This window comes from Lepidochelys olivacea (genome assembly GCF_965140295.1).
Source record: "Lepidochelys olivacea isolate rLepOli2 genome assembly, chromosome: 3".
In the NCBI taxonomy this organism is placed as follows: Eukaryota; Metazoa; Chordata; order Testudines; family Cheloniidae; genus Lepidochelys; species Lepidochelys olivacea.
In genome coordinates this window covers 164,786,957-164,808,436 of record NC_140413.1, presented here as the reverse complement: position 1 = coordinate 164,808,436, position 21,480 = coordinate 164,786,957, and the positions used below count along the sequence as shown (strand labels likewise).

At 40.1% G+C, this 21,480-nt stretch overlaps 1 protein-coding gene across 19 annotated transcripts in view; it reads right to left on the bottom strand.

Annotated features, from left to right (window-relative positions):
* The window catches only part of ESRRG (estrogen related receptor gamma), a 542,942-nt gene that overhangs the window by 146,154 nt on the left and 375,308 nt on the right, over nucleotides 1–21,480 (bottom strand). For all 19 annotated transcript variants that reach the window (XM_084624445.1, XM_084624444.1, XM_084624440.1 and 16 more), the window contains 2 exons: nucleotides 18,275–18,690; nucleotides 2,800–2,916 (listed from right to left, as the gene is read on the bottom strand). In XM_084624445.1, the coding sequence (XP_084480571.1) occupies nucleotides 2,800–2,916; nucleotides 18,275–18,690 (533 nt within the window). The remainder of the gene's footprint in view (nucleotides 1–2,799; nucleotides 2,917–18,274; nucleotides 18,691–21,480) is intronic.

The window sequence follows — 21,480 nt, the reverse complement described above, 5'->3', positions numbered from 1 at the left end:
GCCACCAAGTGGGGCAAAGAAACTGAACTTTCCTTCTGCTCCCTAGAAGTCATCCCTCTCGGGCATGGCTGAGCCACAAGTGCAGGGACCGGACGGTGCAACCACACTGCCGGTGCTTTATACCTATTTTGTGGAAAGAAGATTTCAGTCTCTTATACTGTCAATCTAGCTCTTCTCAGGAGCATTACATTCAATAATTAAAAACAAACAAAATTCCCTGTGTGTCTGCTGACCAACCCTTCCACAAGAAAGAACTGTGTGCTCATAGGCAGGCAGCAAAAGGGAATGGAAGGACACTGGGCTTCTCATCAGTGGGTGGTCCAGCAAAGGAGCTTGGAAATTTGACAGTGTAGTAGACTTCACTTGGGAGGATTTATAAAATCCCCATATAAATTGTTGCTTTATAATCAGGGGAATACTTTAAAAAATGCACTTTGGGAGGTAAGTCAAATTTTGGCCGGTCGACAGTAATATTTCTCTTGATTCTCTACTGCCCTGTCTGTACCTGCATAGTAACTTACACCAAATTGGAATAGTAAACTTTACACCTATTTTGAATAAATATAGTTGACCCCAAGGCGGGAAAAGGCAGTGGAGATTCAGGTAGCGTTTCTATGAAACAGAGGATTTAAAAAAAACAACACTCTTTTACTAAAAAATTAGGCACAATAAAGTGTTGACAAACTGAGCTGCAGTTTGGTAAAAACAAATGAGCCTGATTCTGTTCCCATGATACTGGTATTGGTTACACTTACTGCTAATACAAGTGAACAGAACTGAAAGCAGAAACTGGCCAATAATATCCCTTTGACATCATCACATGGCATTCATTACTCTGATCAAGGCAATTTTTATTTTGAAATATTGGTAGTGTAATTTAAGGGACTGATTTTTAAGCATGGTAGAAACACAACTACTGTGCAAGAAAAACAGGTGAACAAATCTGTACTTCAACTGTGTGCACGCTTACTGTGATTGCACATGCAGACTGGGAAACTGAACGTAATTAGCCATTTTCAGAAGCAATTTCCTGATTTGCACATGCAGGCACAATAGTTGCACACACAAACTATGAATGCAATTACAAATATTTATGCATATGTAATTGTGCACCTCACATTTAAAAATCAAATCATAAATCAGTTCACCCATCTGAATACTTAGTAGTGTCTTTCCATGCCCTCCTATTAAGAACAAGTTCCTCAATATGCCTGTATTTTAAATTATTAGTAATACAAGGCCTTTTTTCCCTATTGACAAAGGTGTTAAGCAGCACAGTCTATTTCAAAAGCTGTCATTACCAGGTGTTCCTTTCATTGTCCAGATTGTCTAAAGTTTCCATTTTGGCCTTTGCGCAATGGCTATTAGTGGCTGAAACAAATCAGGTTTTCTACACACAAGGAAACCCTAGCCGCACCAGAATGGAGGGCCAAATCCTGCAGTCTTTACTGAGGCAAAATCCCCATTGAATTTGACAGGAGTTTTGCTTGAGTGAAGCTAAGGACAGCAGGATTTGGCTCACAGGATCATAGCGTCTGCCAAAGCAGTTGCACAGAACAAGGTTTATTCTTAGTAAGTATAATCCAATAAGAATATGTCTGGAGGTGTGTGGGAGGCCAATTTTTCCATCATCTCTCTATTGCTCTATATTCTTCTTAGACATTACCAGAATGACTATACACTGAATCCTGTTTTAAAAGACTATCTACGGAATTTGTAAAAATCGGTCACCAATTAAAGCTGACTATTTTAAAGTTATGTTCAAACAAAATTGCATTGGAAATTGTATGGAGATATTTTAAAGTGGCTGCTTAATGCTGGGGATTACCCATTGAATGCAACTGTTAGAACAGATTTCACTGTATTTATTTTAAATTGTTATTTAGCGCAGAAGTCAATGAAATTGTTTTACTTTCTGTTACTCTCTCGATGGCTATAATGCAATCAAAATTCAGTGAATAAAATCTATGCATAAAAAATGACATCCTCAAACATCGACAATAGATAGGATGGTAGGATTTCTGGCATGTAAAGAATGTATTTTTTCTGTTGCTTAGGGCCCAAGTCTCCCTGGGCTATGTTAGTTTTATATTGATGTTACTGGGGTATATTAAGCCCTGGGCCTGTCAGGATGGTTTCTTGGAGATGTTTTCCTACATTTACCAGTGATGCAGTGCCTTGATTTGGAAAAAGAGATGTAGCTAATGCATCCAAAAAACAAAAAAAAAGACAAGGGGTGAGAGCTTGTGTGTGCGTTTAACATTCAGGGTCTGACTCTAGTCTCCTTTACCCCAAATTTTGCACCAGTGTAGCTTCAGTGGAGTTACTCTGGGTTTACACCAGCATACCGTGAGAGGAGAAGCAATCCCTTCACTTTTCCTAGTGATATCAATAATCATTACAATGTGGAAACAGAAAATAATAGAATGTAGTTGTACCAGTAACAGTGTAGAGTAAGAGGGAACACAGGCTTGAAACTTCACAAGGTAACAATCTTATGGAAACAGATAGGGTTTTTTGTGATGATTATGCTACTAGCAGCCCATTGAAACAGATGGAATGTTAGGGTGTACCTGATATATTCCACACCAGAGAAGATGTGTTTTACCTGGATATACCTGGAATCTTCAGCAAGCAGTCAAGCAGTTAAAAACAGACTGTCAGGAAGGGCATGTATATATTGAGGTTTCTTTCTGCAATAGGGGGTCAAAACACTTACCATCTCTCGTCTTTCCTGATTGACCTGCAATTGTTACATGTATTTGGCGACAAGGTACCTACTGACTAGATCAACCTTACCTTCTTTCAGCATGCCAACTTTTAGACACTTCATGAAGCGGCAGGCTTGGCAGGACTTGCGTCTGCGCTTTGTGATTTCACATTCATTTGTTGCTGGGCAGCTGTATTCTATGTTACCTGTGGTACAGATTTCAGAAAAAAGAAGCCACTGAGAAATGTTAACTGACAAATACCATCACTATATGAACAGAAATCATAACATTCTTAGTGTATTTCATTTAGGAGAATACAAGCATGCAATTAAAAGCAATTGTTACTGGCTGGCCAGAGGAAATGGCTTTGAGATTAAATTATATATATTTTAAAAAAAAAAAGCCAAATTCAGGCCCTATTTGACTTTTTTTACTCAGATGGCTGTACATAAAAATGGCAAAAGCTTCATTAATATAGACCTGTATCCTGATACAACCATAGGCCCAATCAGATTCCTTCATGTAGATTATTCCTGCCAGGGGCAACAGTAATCTGTGGAAGCTGGGTCAGGAAGCATCCGCACTAAATCACATGGACCATGTCCCTGATCCAAGAACCCCCATCCCGAATGCCTTCTCCATGTCTGGGCCATAGGTGATCTTCAGAATGTGAACTGTGTTGGGTTTGGAGAAGTTCAGAATGAGACATAACAGCTGTAGCTTTCTTATCTGCCTCTCTTCTGTAGACATATGAGGAAGAGGTGGCCTCTAGTGCTTTATTTTGGCTGTTAGGAGGTGACTGTTGGAATTAAAAGCATTCACTGTGACTTTAGGGCAAAGCCTGCAGTAGACAGCAGTTTGGCAGCTCAGAACTGGGGGCATAATGTCCCTAAAAGGGCACAATCACACCTTTTGAAGGCCACAGCATACACTTCCTGTTATTCTAGGCCAGTTCTGCTATCCATGTCACCGCCTCCTCCCTCCCCCACCCCCTTTTGGGGTTTCTAGCTCTTTGGGGGAAGGGTAGTGTTTCATCTTTGATCTATACAACACTGAGCATATTGTTTGTGCTCAACAAATAAATAAAAACAAACAGATACACACGAAATAAATACTGTTAAAAATTACACCAAAATTTCCCCATCTTTCTAAGTATCCGAGTCCAAATGAGGGAAAGTTTTGTCTTATTTTATCCCAATGCTGTTTTTCTTTTCATAAAAGGCTTCTGCTGTATGTCTCTCTAACCATGCATCCTATTGTTCACAACCCAATTCAATAGGACAGAGTCTGTGGTAGTCGGTAGTTTTGCAAAGAAACTGACTTTTAAATAAAGCATCTTCCCCCATCAGCCCTGTCACATCTTGCTTTAAAGGTATTTCGTTACTTTCTAACCCTTTCCCCTGTGATTAAGTGCATTAGTATCTTAATGAAAATGCATTCTGTTTATTGCCCTCTTGGGAAGCGAGGGGTCATCACACCACATGAATAAATTGTCATCAGAGACAGTCCGAGCATAATTGCAATTTTGCTGCTCCATGTTTGTTGCACTCAGGGTCCGTCAAAATCCCCTGAAACATGCGCAGATTCTAGTAATTAGCATAGAGTCTGCCTGGGACCACAGCATTGATGAAATATTTCAGAGTTAATCACACTTTGTAAACACTGATTTATATTGACTACCTTTCTCCAGACTGATGTCTCCTCATTAAATATCACATTAGTGGATTGCAGGATAGCACAAAGACTCAAATGCTCAGCAACTGCTAATTCAACAGGAAGTATTACTTAAACCACTTATATCTATTGAAAATTGGTTAAGTATTTATGATAGAGAGGTCTGCACAGTGCAACATATGCAAGATAAACCCATCAGAAATCTCTCACTAAATTAGCATTGTAACTTAATGCATTTATGCCAATAAAACTGACATACTTTGCACAACCTTTTCAGGGCTGTGCAGGCTTCGGTCATTTAGAACATTATTGCATAGTTGAATTAGCAATGCTTGCAAAAAGGCAGGGAATCAGGACATGTCTGACCACTACAGGATCTATTGGCACAGCTTACAACTTGAATATACCCTCTGGTCCCTTCCACAGCTTCTAAGCAGAAAGCTCCCTAATAAATGCGGTTAGAGAGTCTGCCTGTACAGTAAATTAGGAAAGAGATGCTCTCCAGATGACCTCTCTTGATATTATATAATGGAGGTGGCAAAGAATATTTTTGAGATATGTGGGGGGAGGTGAGGAAAGGGTGACAGCAAGACTATCCCAAAATCCACACCTTCCTTTCTCATGCTGCATTATACTCCCTCAGTGAGATAACATGCCCACCTACCAATATATGCATTCAAAGGACTTTATAAACTTTGATTAAATTCACCACACCCCAGTAAAGGGAAACAGGGGCTGAGAGGCGAGATGATTTACCCAAGTCACAGAAGAAGCTAGGAACAGATGCAGGATAAGGATTCAGAAATTCTGGATCAGGGTTCTGTGTTCACACCACTAAACCAGGCCTCTCTTTGTCAGGCACCTAATTTTCCAGATTCACCCCTTGCTGGCTCCTTGCATGAAGGTGTAGACGTAGATGCGGACACAAAAAGGTTGGGTTCAAAACTAGGACATGGTAAAAAATGGAGTAGTTTTCCGCAGCATGAAGTTCAAACCTATTACCCTGAAGGTTTCAGACATATCCAAAACCGTTGGAGACAAGACTGGGTGGAAGAGGAGAGGTAACACTCAGTGCAAATGGCTGTCAGGTAACAAGATAGGCAACTGATTGTCTAGAAATTTTGGTTTTCTAGATGGTGGTTAAATAGGGTTATATTTTGCCATTATTTCAATCATTAGATCCCAGTAATTTGGTTTCCATATCCATTTAGGCCATTTTGCTTTAATAACTCATTTTCTAGATCAGTGGTTCCCAAACTTGTTCCACCGCTTGTGCAGGGAAAGCCCCTGGCGGGCCGGGCCGGGCTGTTTACCTGCCGCATCTGTAGGTTTGGCCGATTGCGGCTCCCAGTGGGCACGGTTTGCTGCTTCAGGCCAGTGGGAGCTGCTGGAAGCGGCGGCCAGTACGTCCCTCGGCCTGTGCCGCTTCCAGCAGCTCCCATTGGCCTGGAGCAGCGAACCGCGCCCACTGGGAGCCGCGATCGGCCGAACCTGCAGCCACGGCAGGTAAACAGACTGGCCCTGCCCGCCAGGGACTTTCCCTGCACAAGCGGCGGAACAAGTTTGGGAAACACTGTTCTAGATCATAGGACTGTTTCTGATCTTAATTTCACTGTTGCAAATCTGGAGTACCTCCAATGAAGTCAACGGAGAAACACTACTCTGGATTTATTTTGGTGTAACTAAGATCAGAACCTCGCATGGCTCCACAAGAATTGTGTGGCCCACAATTTTAGCAACAGTAAGCAATATTTTAAAGTGTGGCCAGTGTGTGAAATCTATTCACTGGAATCAAAAAGTCTCTGTTCAACTGTTCAAAAAGTCTGTTCAAAAAGTCATCTGTTCAACAGATGGCTGCAGTAGTCTACTGAATGCCTACATACATAGATCTACACCTATTTCTACTAGCGAACTGCCCTTGAAAATCCTCCTTGAATTTTGTTGTTGTTCTATAAGTGAAAGTATATTATTGCTAAAAATGTGCTATCCTAAGCACTCACTAATGTTATTACATCTATTTTGGTACCAGTTCAAATTTATGGCACCCTGTAGGTCGAGGTCTCTTGTATTCACTTGTTTTTCCTCAATGTTGTAAAAACTGCAAAAGAGTCAAAAATGTATTCAGCAAGCACTCAGGCATCTACCAGTAGATGGTTAAGCTAGACACTTATTGAGCAGGTTGCATACATATGTTAAGGGTTTCCAGATCTGCCTTGAAATTTCAGTGAGAAGATGATGTTAGAAAGATACTTTACCATTTTCTTATCTAGAGTTGCTAAACAATGCTAGAGGGTGAATTGGGCAGCTACTAATGGCATAACTTGAGTTTGCCCAGTTCTGTCAATAGTTGGAGAGGTAGCTGTTTTATACAAGGAACAAAATCAACATGGCAGCTCAGGATTTTTACACTGGGCTGACAAGAATGATAGAGCAATTTATAATATCTCCTGGCTGGTTTTCAGAAAGGACTGGGCTCTGATTACTTATTTTAAAGTCTTTTGTACAATTAGTTTGCAGGCAATATAATTTTCTCACTTACTCCTTAATAGAATCTTGCAGCTAGCTGGCTGATAGAATAACAGGGTATATGTAAAACTCCTGCCTGAAGTGCCAGTGGATAATTTGTATATTCCTTTCAGTAGCTTAATGGACTTTCACAGTTTGGCAGTTAAAGGGCTGAATAATGTAAATTAGTATGACGTTTCAAAATAAAAATATATGTCAAATTCTCACTCCCCACACACGTTGCCCCGCATTGTTATAATGCATTGGGATTTATGTCAGTGCTGAGTTCCTTTTCTTTCCATATCGACACAGAATATTTTATTTTAAAGCATCTGCTTATTTTGCTAATGATTTTAATTTTATTAGCTGGGCCAAAAGGCATGAAAATATAAATGACACAAAGGGCATTAAAAATGAGATTTACCCTTTAAAAAAAAAAAGAGAGAGAGAGAGAGAGAACTACTTTGAAATAATAGCATCTGTGCTTGAGTTAGCAATTAGAGTGTTAAAACATACAATACATAATCTGCAGTCTGTCTGCTTTTAAATGCCCCAAATCATAAAATCTCTTCATGTGGCTCAAATTATACATGGATAAGGGCATCACATTTTCATGTTACGAAGATAAAAATGGCCCGAAATAACCTAAGATTTTTAAGGTCTCCTGTGTGATGTATGGGGCTCCAAGATGAGTTTGATAATTACTAAAACACATTCTGTGGGAGGGAAAGGGTGGTTTCTCAGTCACTGGGAGTGTTTGGGCACTGCTGAGGCCCTGGGGACCATTTTGGCAACTGGTTGGTGGGTGGGGGAGACATGGATTAACATGTTTGGACCTTTATCAAAGTTCAGGGCATAGAGGACCACAGCAGAAAAGAAGGTAGAGTGCTGACAAAGACAGGTCCGTTAAAAATGCAGGGTCATATGCAATGGCCCCCTAGCACATGTGATCCTCAAAGATGAAAAGTAACCTCATGAATATCAGTAGTGGGAAAATGGCTTTGGAAACAGACCCAAAACTGTGGGATGGGGCAAAGGAGGAGGTTTATGAAACAGGCGCTTTTCTGGAAATACAGGAGATCATTACTAGAATACTTGATAGAAAGATAATACTTAACCTTTACATAGCACTCTTCATCAGTATATCTCAAAGTGCATTAATCCCCATTTTACAGATGCCAGAACTGAGGGACAGAGAAGTGAGGTGGCTGGTCCAAAGGCAGACAGTCAGTCAGTGGCAGAGGGGGACTTAAACCCAGGTCCTTCTGGCTCCCACTTTAGTGCTGTAACCACTGGACCACCCTAGCTCTCGAAGAAAAAAGGATGAAAGAATGGAGATGAGCACTAAGAAAGATATGCAAAGCATATTTCAGACTGGTGGGAAGGAGGCAGGGAAGATATATATAAAGACAAAAATTAATCCAAAGCATAGGCAAACCCCACTGGTTTATTCATGGAAAGACAGATCACTCAGCCAGAGATGTAGTGTACATATGTCTTCTTCGATACGTAGTAACAGTTGGCCACCATTTTGCTGTATTGCTTCAACAGCCACAAAATGGTGGGACAAAGGAACTGAACTAGTAGCCATATTCCATGTCATTCTTTACACCTGAGATTAGGTACATCCTTCCCAAATATCACTGTATCCAGCTGATCACTTATTTTTTTCCTTTTTTCTGAAAATGTATTTTTCAAAGTAATAAAAGTATGTTCAAACAAACAGAGAAAAATATGATGTGCTTTTTGGCAAAATAATATTAATTGGTTAAAATTTAAAGGTCACAAAACTTGTCAGGTGTTGGGGAAAACATTTGTATAACCAAAAGTACTTTCCCCTTTAAACTCACAACTGCACAAATTCTGTTGTTTCATTTCTACAGATGCCATGGTTCATAAATCTCAGAGGCAGCAAACAGTGCAGTACATACAGCCTGAAGACAATTGCTCCAATAAATGCTTTGAGGCCTGCTCAGATCTCCATGCATTTGGAATTATGTATATAAGCGCCAGTTGAGGAAAGCACTTACCCACATGTTTAATTTTAAGCATACCATTGTGCCATTGACCATTAATTAAAGTTAGGTATGTGCTTAAGTCCTTCACAGAATCGAACCCATAATTCCCTATGCAACAAGATGAAAAAAAAAATCATTCACAGAGCTTTATTCCCCTCAGTCACACCTGAAGCAATACTCAAGGCATTTGAAGGTGTAATACTCAAGGCATTAGAGTACTGCTGCAGACTGGAAAGGAAAGAATAAATGGGTTCAGGAAATCTAATGACAGATATAAAAGAAGATCCAGGTTGAGAGAGAAGAAGAAAATCTGTTTGGAAGGAAGAATAGTCCACCTACAGGCAAGAAAGCAGAGGCAATTCTAAAGGCATATGAGGTTACAGTTCTGTTGGGTGGGAAAGTAGAGTCAATAATGAGGAGTGAAAACTGAACAGAATAAAATGAGGGGATCTAATCCACGGAATGGCTCGGTCTCAAACTGATTACAACCATCTAATGTACCCTTCTGACATGTCCTTTCTACTTATATTCAAAGAGCATTCCTACTGTACGCACTATTTGTTCCTGGAGAATTCTGCAACATAAACTCTTTTTAAAGATTTGGGTGCTTTCTTCATCCTTAATAGGACCCCCTACATTGGCTGATACCCAATAAAAAATATAATTGGATTCCTTCTTCAAGACAGTCTCTCCTAGGCTGGCTGCCATCTTCAAAACTTGCCCACGCTTTTCTGTGGACTCTGTGATCCAGGAAAGCCCCTGAAGAGAGAAGCTAGCCATGATCACAACAAAGATAGGGGAGCTGCCTGGGAATCAATGACCCAAAAGAAGCACAGAAAGGCGGTGAGGGGAATGCATGTCACAGGATCCCGACTATGAGAGAGAGTGGATTAGACTATGGTGCTCAGACACCATGGTGATGAGCATGGTATAAGGATCTTAACAGAAAACAGAATACTTTCAGAGAATCTGAGGGAAGGAGGGCACTGTAAAAGTACTAGGTTGACTTAGGAACAGGGCAGGGGAAGAAGGCCTCAACTGGGTTAGAAAATACATCAGAATTTTTGACACCTTAACAAAACTGAACCAAGGAACCAAATAACATTTGTACAGAGGTTAAGGTCTGAATTCTTCAAAACTTGGTCCTTGCTCATGCACATAGAGCTGGAAGTGAAAGGGACTACTTGCATGAATAAAAAAATACTCACAGGAGTACGGTTTTGAAAGATTGAACCTAAGTATGAATTTTAAGTTTAACTCCAATTGACAAATTCTTAAGGGGCCTCAACCAGGCCTCTAATTGTGCACTTCTAATTAGAGGTCTAAATTCTGTCATGTCTCATCTGTAGCTGCTTAAGCCAACAAATGATGTGTCCACATTTTTGCACCCAGTTGACCACAATAACAAAATTGCGTATGCACAATTAGATATTGTTTTCTAATTTTGGCTCTAAAGGTCTTCAGTTTTAAAGTCTCTAAAACCAGTTAAACATAATAGTAGAGTTTCCTTGCCCGTTAAAAAGGAAAAAGAAAAAAAGTGTCTGATTCTGAAACATCTATACTCAACCTCAAAACATTTAGCCAAGGGATCCAGCCCACAATATGTGACCCTCACTAAATTTCCATTTAAAAAGGAGTCAGTATTGTGTTGTAGAAGAACTAACAAAATGTTCAAAACTTGAAAAATATTCTTTTCAAACTTTTTGTAGCACCAGTAGTAAACAACATACATGCAGATTTGAGAAGAAAATGTAAAGATATTGTTCAGTGTCGTATTACATTAAATGATGGGTTCAGCTGCCTAATTTTACAGTAAACAAGTATCCAACATCACAAAGACCACCACAACTGGCAATATGGGACTGATACCTCCTAGATGTACCAAGTGTCGTTGACTCCCACTGGAGTCAACTTACCTGTCTTCCGTGGGAAATGAGTGCACTCAGGCCATCTCAAGATGTGTTCTGAAACTTACTGAATCATGACCTCCTTGGCAGTCATAGCATAGATGTCTAAGGAGCATGGAGGCTGAAAACTTGAAGTTTTCATTAAACTAAATAAATGAAGAGCCTGATTTTCAGCCTTCAGGTAGGTGCATAGGTCTAGGGCTGGGCCTCTGCGTATGACAGTTTTCTCTCAAAAAGCTAGTGATGTTCCATCCAGATCAGTGTTAAAATTCATTGATAGGGTAGTGTGGAGAAGCTTGCACTTCTCCTGCCTTGTTGCTGTTTCATGGATACACAGAGAACTTCAGTCTCCGGGGCTGCCAATCTGGCAACTTTCACCAGCAATAAAAATTAACTTTAGAAAATGTATAGACAGATATTTTAAAAAAAATAAATCATGTGTGGCTAAGACCTTGTGTGCCTAGTTTCAATCTGTACTGGATTTTACAGGTGAGTCAAACACTTTCAGAAATTCAAGTTCATAACACAAATGGAGAACTAGCCCTAATTATAATGGCATTAATCTGTCTCTTCCTTTTTCAGTTTTTCGGATGGGTTTTAAACAGCAGGCAGAAACAGTCCTCGTTCCCATTTTCAGCTAAGCTAAATGCAGCATATAATTTACAATACTGTAAAGAAAGCAGGGATAGTAAAAATGATAGAACCAGCACTACATTTTTAAATTTCTCTCTGGTTCCCAGATTTTAGCATGTTTATATTTTACTGTCTCATCTTGTTTTGCTGCCACAGTTGTGCAGTTACATGATGAAGGGATGTATAGGAAGAGAATTAAAAATACTTTCTCAATAATTTCACTGCTTGCTTAAATATTCTTTGAAAGAAATGCTGATGCAAAGACTTTTACTTATATAAGGAAGGTGAATGAATTAATCAGGTAATGCTGGATTCAGGTAACAGTGTAAGGTTCACTGGCAGGCTGCCATTTTTGCACTAAAGCTAAGATCCATGGCTCAGTGATTCCTAGCTCTCACCAAAATTCCTAGCTCTCACCTCTACCATTTTATAAAAATCATAATCCTGATTAAGATACTGGAAAACAATGAAGTCTTATTTAATTTGTTTTCATTTCCTCAAGAAAACGTTATGTGGACATTACAGATGGAGTCAGCTGAGCAGTGTGTAAATTAACCTTTGGAAGCCACTTTGGTCACGTGCAACCCAGAACCGAACTTTATGTCACCCATTTTAAATGTCACCATATCTGAATTTACATAAGTAGCTGTATCTTTCCTGATTACCTTGCTGATTAAAAAAAAGAGTTTACTATAAAGCGTTCATAGATTTGCAGGTCAAATTGGCTCAGCAATGTGTAAACATGGCACTCAAAAGAGGTTTGAAAAACCTGATTGTTAACCAAGTAAAAAACTTTGAATAACGAAAGAGGTCAACCCAAGGTGTCTGTATTATAGTTTGAACAAGGTTTGACATGTACTTTAGGAACTATGCTACTGCAGAATTGTGGAGCTGCAAGTTTTTTGATAATCAGCGTGAAATGAGACAGCGGTCTCAGTACAGTTCCTAATGAAAAGGTGTCCACAAGGCAATGATGATGACCAGGTTGGAATGCTTCTTAGCTGCCTTAGATGGACAAGGATTGAACAGGGATGAGGCTCATAAATGAGACAGTGAGTAAAAGACAGTAGGGACTCAATAGCTATGTTTTAACTATCTATGCATTAATAGAAGACTGCAGTCTCCAGTGCTGTCCATCCAACACCTTTAATGAAAAATAAATTTAAAAACTACCCTAGAATCTGGAAACATGACAATTGTGACTCCAAAATATTTATACTTTTGTAGCATTTTTCCTTTGGTCAATGATTAATTTTACACCACAAATCTTCCCACCAGGCTGCTGCCTCAGCAGGTTTGTTTTTTCTTGTTGTATTTTCATGCTAGGTTGAAGATGACAATCACCTGAGAGATGGGGGTGGGGGGGTAATCAATTTAGGGGAAAAAAGAAAACATTTGAACCTTTCAAAGCTCATGGACCCCATCCGGTTCCCATGGAAACCAACAAGACCTTTGTGCCTGTAACTTAATAAAAGTTTCACCCAAAGAGATGGCAGAGCAACTATATATTATTAAATGCAACAATGTGTAATCTGAAGTGGTACAACAAAATATGAGTCAGGAAATTTAAATTTAATGTTCCTACACCAAGAATAATTTTGCAACATTGGCATATGTAATAACTTCTATTTAAATTTTTGTCTTGTTAAATGGGTTTTTGATATCTTTGGTGCTAAATGTTCATTACAAAATATACAGGATGTGCAACACTGTCAGAGGCCCAGCACGAGGCCTGTGCACCTACCTGAAGGCTGAAAATGTTCCCCTTTATTTATTTTAATGAAAGGTGTGTTTTCAAGATACCACAGAATGCATCAAAAACTGCAGAGAGACCGTAGAAATCAATGGACCTGTGACTAGTCTAGCACTTGCTATTTTCTAGTGTTCCTGATATTAAGCCAATTTGGCAGTGGATTTGGCTGCTTGTATGTATTTCTGAGACATTTGCAGTCACCCCTCGTGTAAGTTATCCAAGAAGCAACCTAAGAGCAGCAACCCTGTAAGTGCTCGGCTGAGCAGAGAGAACATCCAGTTCTCCCTTCCTCTATGTGATGTCAGATGTGGGGTGTATGTGTGTGCAGAACTTCATTTAATTCTACTCAGGTTATAAGCAGATGGCCATTGTGTACATTCAACTGTGGTTTTTCAATCAATCACATAATTATTTAGTTTAAAATATTTTCCAGAAACAGTTGCTACCTCTCATCAAGAATTATTTCCATGCATTTTTTCAAAATTCAGCTGGTTTTGGATTATCTGCCTGAAAAACTCAAAAAGGGACTTAGGATAGATTTTTTCCCCCACCATCCCCACCAAAAAAAAAAAAAAAAAGGACTAATTGCAGTTTCCTCACATTTAAGAACAAAATTACCTCAGACTGAGAACAAGTATGGAATGTTTCAAACTGAAAAATAAAAATTTGAGCAAACCGTTATTTTCTGAAAGCAAGGAGCTGTCACTTTTGTTACTAGTGAAACTGTCCTTTAACAAGTCATATTAAAGTGAAATTCACCTACTCGGGGATGGTGCAGCTCCACTGAAGGCAATGGAAAGTGGGAAGTGGATCAGGCTATAAGTGAGCATAATACTCACCTTCTTCAACCTAATTTTATCAAGTTCAGCCTTGCTTCCATTATAGTCAATGGGAGTGATGTCAGTGGGGAGTGGCATTGTGCTTTGCAGCCTGAGCTAATTTAATAGTTTATGAATGATAACTTGGAAAGGTTTTATAAGTGAAACATGGTCTTTTTTCCCTGAAATCTAGATTAATTTCCCAACAGAATTGAAATATTAACGTTTGAAAGGAGCAATTCTTTTATTTGAGATAAGCAATTTTTATATACTCAGTCCTCATAGTTGGTTCTTCAAGCACGCCTGTTTTCTATTCTATATTTATGTTCCTCTTTGTGCATGTCTATTTTCTTATTTATGCTTATTCAATTATCAACTAATTTTTTTAAACAGATGGAGAAGGAGGCGAAGTGTGATATGAACCACAAAGTGAAATTATATAGTGAGAAATTGCCTTTAGGAATATTACGGACAAATTCTGCCCTTTCTATCGAACGACTGCCAAAGAAATCAAGGGAGGCATTCATGCACGTTCAAAGGTAGAATTTGCCCCTAGAATTATAAAGAGTACCTTTGCCTTAGTTACTTTAGTTCACCTATAGTGTCCTAGGGGGTTGACCCACTGAAGTGCTCAACTTCCATTATCTTGAACGGGATTTGGAAGCACTCATCACTTTGTTGGCTTGGACCTTGAGTCAATAACTTAAATGAAGGCGCCGCCTTGTCATATGAAGGTGGCACCTTTCTAGCCCTACTTTGAATTCCTTTATTACTGTGCCATTCAGTGCCGTTATTTACAACATTGCATTTTTTGTCTTTATATTACTGTGCAGTGATACATGCTGATGCAGCTAGTGCTGTATCCCTACTGAAAGCTTTTGCACAGCTGCCAGTTATAACTCGAGCTAGGTGGACAAGACCAGAGAGCTAATTTGGAGAATAACATCTGACTTAGGCTTCAGGACCCAGAAACTTGCTGTCTATGGTGTGGTGTAAAACTGAAGCAAAGACTTTACTGAGTTAAAGATTTTAGTGGCATTTTTTATTAATGAAGGTAAATCTAAAATAATTGTATATCTGTTTTGTAGGATAGTTATTGCATGGTAATGGAATAACAGTTCATTATTAAAGCCATGTTCATTGAAGTTTAACAGCTACATAATATCTACTCCTCCATTGTATAAACTGTTGAGCTTTGCTGATAACGTTCTTGAAGGGCAAAGGAAATTATTTAACTCAAAAGGTTTGATAATTACGAAGCCGAGGCCTGAGGTCAGCATGCACTTTCTACATGTGCAATCGCCGTACCTGTGCACTCAAGCTGGTTATTTAATGAACAAATGGATCTAACCACATGTATGATAACTGCCCAAAGTGTCTGCAAAGTTTTGGGAACCTGGGCCCAGGGCTGGCTCCAGCTTTTTTGCCACCCCAAGTGGCAAAGAAAAAGATAAGAAGCAGGACCCGCCGCCGAATTGCCGCCGAAGAGGGAGAGAGGGAGTGAAGGGCCTGCAGCCGAATTGCCGCGGAAGATGCGGACGTGCCGCCCCAATCACGGACACAGTGCCACCCCTTTCTATTGGCCGCCCCAGGCACCTGCTTCCTTCGCTGGTGCCTGGAGCCTGCCTGGGCCTCAACTTTCTGAAAATCAGACCCATAACAACTGCAATACAGTGTTTCTCTTTGGAATTTGGACCGAACAGTGACTATTTCATTAACATCTAATGACTGTCTTATCATAGAATCATAGAATATCCAGGTTGGAAGGGACCTCAGGAGGTCATCTAGTCCAACCTCCTGCTCAAAGCAGGACCAATCCCCAATTAAATCATCCCAGCTAGGGCTTTGTCAAGCCTGACCTTAAAAACTTCTAAGGAAGGAGATTCTACCACCTCCCTAGGTAACGTATTCCAGTGTTTCACCACCCTCCTAGTGAAAAAGTTTTTCCTAATATCCAACCTAAACCTCCCCCACTGCAACTTGAGACCATTACTCCTTGTCCTGTCCTCTTCTACCACTGAGAATAGTCTAGAACCATCCTCTTTGGAACCACCTCTCACGTAGTTGAAAGCAGCTATCAAATCCCCCCTCATTCTTCTCTTCTGCAGACTAAACAATCCCAGTTCCCTCAGCCTCTCCTCATAAGTCATGTGTTCCAGACCCGTAATCATTTTTGTTGCCCTTCGCTGGACTCTCTCCAATTTATCCACATCCTTCTTGTAGTGCGGGGCCCAAAACTGTACAAAGGAGGCCTCACCAATGTCGAATAGAGGGGAACGATCACGTCCCTCGATCTGCTGGCTATGCCCCTACTTATACATCCCAAAATGTCATTGGCCTTCTTGGCAATAAGGGCACACTGTGCCCTTATACTTATACTAACACACTTATACTAACATAGGCCCCAATGCAGTAAAGCACTTAAGCACTATGATTACCACTGATAATGATTACGTGTTAACTTTAAGCATATGCTTAAGTTCCATTGACTTTCATTGAACTTTAATCACATGCTTAAGGGATATATTTACTGAAGGTTGAACAAGTATGCAATAATGTAGGTATTTACTCTAGGGATGTTAAACTTCCAGTAACATACTCTTAATCATTGTCTGGTATCTAGCTAGGTAACAGGAATACAATGTCCTGTTATGGGTCCAATCCACTACTCCTCATCCAAGAAAAACTTCCAGTTGATTCTAGTGTGAAAATGTCTCATTGATTTCAACAGGAGTTTTGCCTGAGAGCCCAGTATTGCTGATCCACATCAGGGTTCTTTGCTCACAAGCAGGCACTTGAGAGGTAAGTGGAAGCCACCTCTCAGCCTCATTGGGGAATGCAGTGTCTTGCATTGCTCTGCAAAAGACACCTGACCTCCAGAAGGCTTCAAAAGCAGCAGCATCTGGCACTCCTCAGTGTGAGGGATTGTATGTTTGCAACAATGCAAAGTCTTGCCCGGGGGGTGGGGGGTAAGGGGGGGCAAGACGGGAATTAAACAGAAACAAAAGGGGGATTCTCAAGGCTCCTAGAGGGTGCAAGAATCACCCTCTGGGAATGGTTAAATCAAAACAACATCCATTATCTGTCCCTCAATTTTACATTAAATAATTAATTAGTTACATATTTGAGACACTTCAGTGAAAATTTTCAAATGTAGGTGCCCGGAGTTGGGTAACTAAATCCAAATTTAAGCTCTTCAGTAAAAGTGGCCTTATTTTCAAAGGTACTGAGCCTCTGCCTCCCACCACCAACTCCTATTGCCTTCACAGAGCGTTCCAGGTATTCAGCACATCTGACAATCAAGCACCTTTTATTTAGGTGTCTAAATATGGGATTTAGGTGCCTAATTTTAGGCACCCAAGCCTGACCTTAATTCAATGTGACACTAAGTTCCTGTATAATAACTACAGTCCAGGCATGGCTTTCCATTCTTGCTGGCAATTCTGCTTGAGACAATGCTATCTAAAGGAGGACAGAAGGTTATTTGGACTCCATTGGTTCCACAGTTAGAACAATGAACATGCAAATTGTCCCATTCATACTTACTTATGCCAAATATATGTAGAGGCTTTGTAATGAGCATCAGGAGCAGGTTTGTTATGTGGGCTATTAGGCAGAGACCAAAGCCTGCTAACTTACTTCACTTAGGATGTAATCTGACAGATATTTGGTGAATCTGGTTAAGGCTGGAGTAGTATCTTAGAGGTGAAAGGCCAGTAACTAATCCACTGAAGCACACAATACACTATAGCATTACATTTGGTTTTGTCTTTAAACGGATTAGAGTTTAAAAAAAATAAACTGGATTTTTCTAACAATTTAAGTGCCTCAGTGCTACAGCTCAGAGCAAGATGTACCACACGGTGCTTATGCACAACAAGGGTATGTTGAAGGAGGCCCACTCAAGAGGTAGCCATAGCAACCTTCAGAAAACAACCAGTTTTCTTAACAGCAATTATTTATCAGTGTCCATGGGGATCTCTTATGGAAAAAAAAAAATCTGAAGATGCCTAGGGTGCCAGATAGCTTTGCCTACCTTTGACAGTAAAAAGAGAAATGATTGTAGGCCCAGAATTACAGTCCTTACTAAGACAAAACTCCCACTAAAGAATGAAGGAGTTTTGCCTGAGTAAAATCTGTTGGACCAGATACTGTAAATATAAAGAAACAATTTACGGGAGGGAGAAGGAACAGGAGTTACACAGGGCTGTAAAGTTTTACTTTGGACAAGAGAGAAGTGGTGATCAGCACTCACCTTGAATTGTCCTCTTGAAGAAAGCTTTGCAGGCCTCACATGAAGCCACCCCATAGTGGTATCCTGACGCAATGTCACCACACACCAAACACAGTCTTTTGGGCATCGAGTTCAGCATATATTCACACTTGGTCTGTGAATCTTCAGCAATGGTGCTAGAGCAGTCATCATATCGTTTCCTGACAGGCCCATTGCCCCCAAGGCCTGCAGCGGAAGGGTAGAGGGGTGGTGAGTCCAGCCCATTCTGATGTCCATTCATGGTTGAACTGTAGCTCCCACTGGCGTCTGAAGAGCCACCAGGGCTATGGTGGTTGATGCTGTCCGTCAAAGAGGCGGGGCTTGATGGTTCCGTCTTGATATATGACGAACAGCTGGAATCAATGTGTCGATCTTTGCTTGACATTCTGCAGAGAAGCCTGCATTGTGGGAGAGGGAGGGAGGGAGAGAGGGAGAGAGAAGAATCTGTGTATTAAAGACAGCGCTCTTTAAGATTGCTCTGCAAGGGCTAGGGACCGCACATCATTCATTCATTAGTCAATACCTCTTGTTCTACATGAAGGTAATCAGCATAAGGGCATGACAGAGCTTTATCAAAGCTTCAGACAGGCAGTAAACAAAAACTTTAAAGAGACCAAATCCTTTTTTCTCCCCCTTCTTTCTACTAGACTATGTGTCAATTTCAAACCAACTCTCTAAATTTTGTACTTGTCATCCAGTGAGTCAGGAATTCACAAACCCATTTGATTACTAGAGTTTATTTCATTTGCCCCTCCCTCACTGCATTTTTCCTTGCATAAATTCCACTATCGACAGAATCAAACATTTCTGAGTTTGAAGTGATAAATGTTGTGCTCAGTAATTACTGTTTGTCAGCACGTTTCAATAAAGCATAACTACATCATCTATTGATCTGACCATGGAATTGAAGAATAAGTCTCCCAATTACTTTTATTATTAACATTTCTTTATTAGGTATAGCTATTTAGTAATGAAGTAACATCATCTCAGGATTCTAACAATAATTAAGGTTGGACACTAGTTTCACAAAATCTAAGTGGAATGATTCATCATCTCTGGCTGCAATTACTTTTTAGCCATTATCCTCAGACTAACCAGTAATAACTATGCCAGCACCCCATATATCTACAGTTCTAGAGGAGCTGACATTTTACGTTTTACTTTCTGGGTTAAAAAAAAAGGAGGAAATGGATAAAAGTTTTATCTTTCAAAGGGTGAGATCCTTGATTGCCCTATTTCTTAATTCTTGCCTTCAGAGTTGAGCATGTGAAGCAGAGCAACAAGACATTTGATCTGACAAATTAGCTCTCTGTCAAGAAAAAAAACACACCCTCTTTCCTTTTCTTTCCCGTATGTAAAGCTAACTGTCCTTTTTTTGGCAGGACGCAGGGAGTTGGAGGGTAGAATAATATTTAGAAAGGTTATGATCAGATTTACCTTCCCTGTCTGTTATTGTGATTACTAAGCCACAGTGGCAAATGGCGTGCTGGGCAAAGACTTTGTCACTCCCAATTCACAGACGAGCAGTCTCAGATGACTTTTCTCAGATGAATGCAACCACTATATAAGCCCACCCACATGTGGTTATACTATTGTTTTGGAAACAACTACATTAAAATCAAGTGTAGTTACGTTTGCAGCAGGTAATTTGGCAGACTTAAAATAATTTCACATCAGTTTTGAGATGTTATATCTCTTCTCTTGCTCATATTTATGTGCCATAATAAAATTCAGATGCAGCTTTAAGCTCTGGTGCCAAATTCACCAATGTAAATCAGAAAGAAATCCAGCAACTAGATTTCAGTTTATTCTTACACCACAGATATCAAGATCAGAATTTGGCCCCTCACTAGAAACGTCCACTTAGAGTAAGATTTACCCTATATTTAAAGTGGGATTTAGGTGGTCATAGGGCCTTCATCATTGAGGTGAATTTTACCAAAAAGAATATAAAAAACAAATTGCATGTGAATATGAAACCAAACAACAGACTGACGAGTGGACACTTCATTCACTACACCTAAGCACTATATTTATTTGGGATGGGGAGGGAGAAAAACCATTCGGTGTCAGCACATACACCAAGGAAATGGGAAGGTTAAATCCTTGAAAATACCTTATTGCTTTGGACCACCTGCTTGTGTTGTCCTTTTCTCAAGAACTAGTGGGGGGGAGTGGGGGGGGCGGGGACCGGGGGAAATCCCCTTGCCAGCCTGCACTAGTGCGTGCCGTTCCTTCTGCATCTGCTGCCTTGTACCCATCACTGTTAATGAGTGTTGTAATTAATAGATAGCTCTCTCGTCTCTCTACTTGCACTCTGGGCTAAGCACTTTTCTCAAGTCAACGTTTGAAAGAAAGCGGGTCGGCACTGACTTACAGCAGCTCTGCAGATTCCTTTTAATTTAGAGCACTTACACCACCACTCCACTTATTACCTTATAATTACTGGACCGCTCTCCCATACATTATGATCTTAGACTAGAGTTAGAAGTTATTAGGGTACTAAAACATGGTCTCTCTCTCTCTCTCTCTCTCTCTCTCTCGCTCTCTCTCTTGCTCACTCTTTCGTTCTGTGACACTGCATTTTATACAGCTATGATAAAAAATATCAATTAACTCTTTCACAATCTACCAGCTAGAGGGCTTTTTATTTCTGCATGCTGAGGTCCTTTTCTTGAATACAAGCACCTGGCCTTTCTTTAGCCTTCTTTTCGTTGCGATTCCGTGCATAAAATCATTACTGTTACAACCATAGGAGCACAACTATATATCCTCTAGTCTCCGCTCGTGGCACATTCTCCTCTCTGCAAGATTCCTACTGGTGAATTTGCTCTAGTTTAGGGAATAATTTATAAGAGCACAAACTCTGTGTCACCTTCCCGTTCCCAGAATCGTTATTTGATTACTTAATATTAAGTCAACAATTAATTAGTTGTCCAAACGCATGTTGTCTTATCTGGTGCAAAAATGGGTTTCTCCTACTATCCTGTACTATACTGTCAGAACCAAAATATTATCTCTCCTCTTTACAAGCTCAAGATCAGATCTCCAATGCTGTACAGGCTAACAGCTAGTCTGCTGATGTTTTTGAACTGGCAGTTTCTAGTACTAATCAAGGTTTATCTGCTCTTGGCTGCAGATTCAATAGTGCAAACTGGATTGGTGCACAGGAGTACAGAAGTACAGTT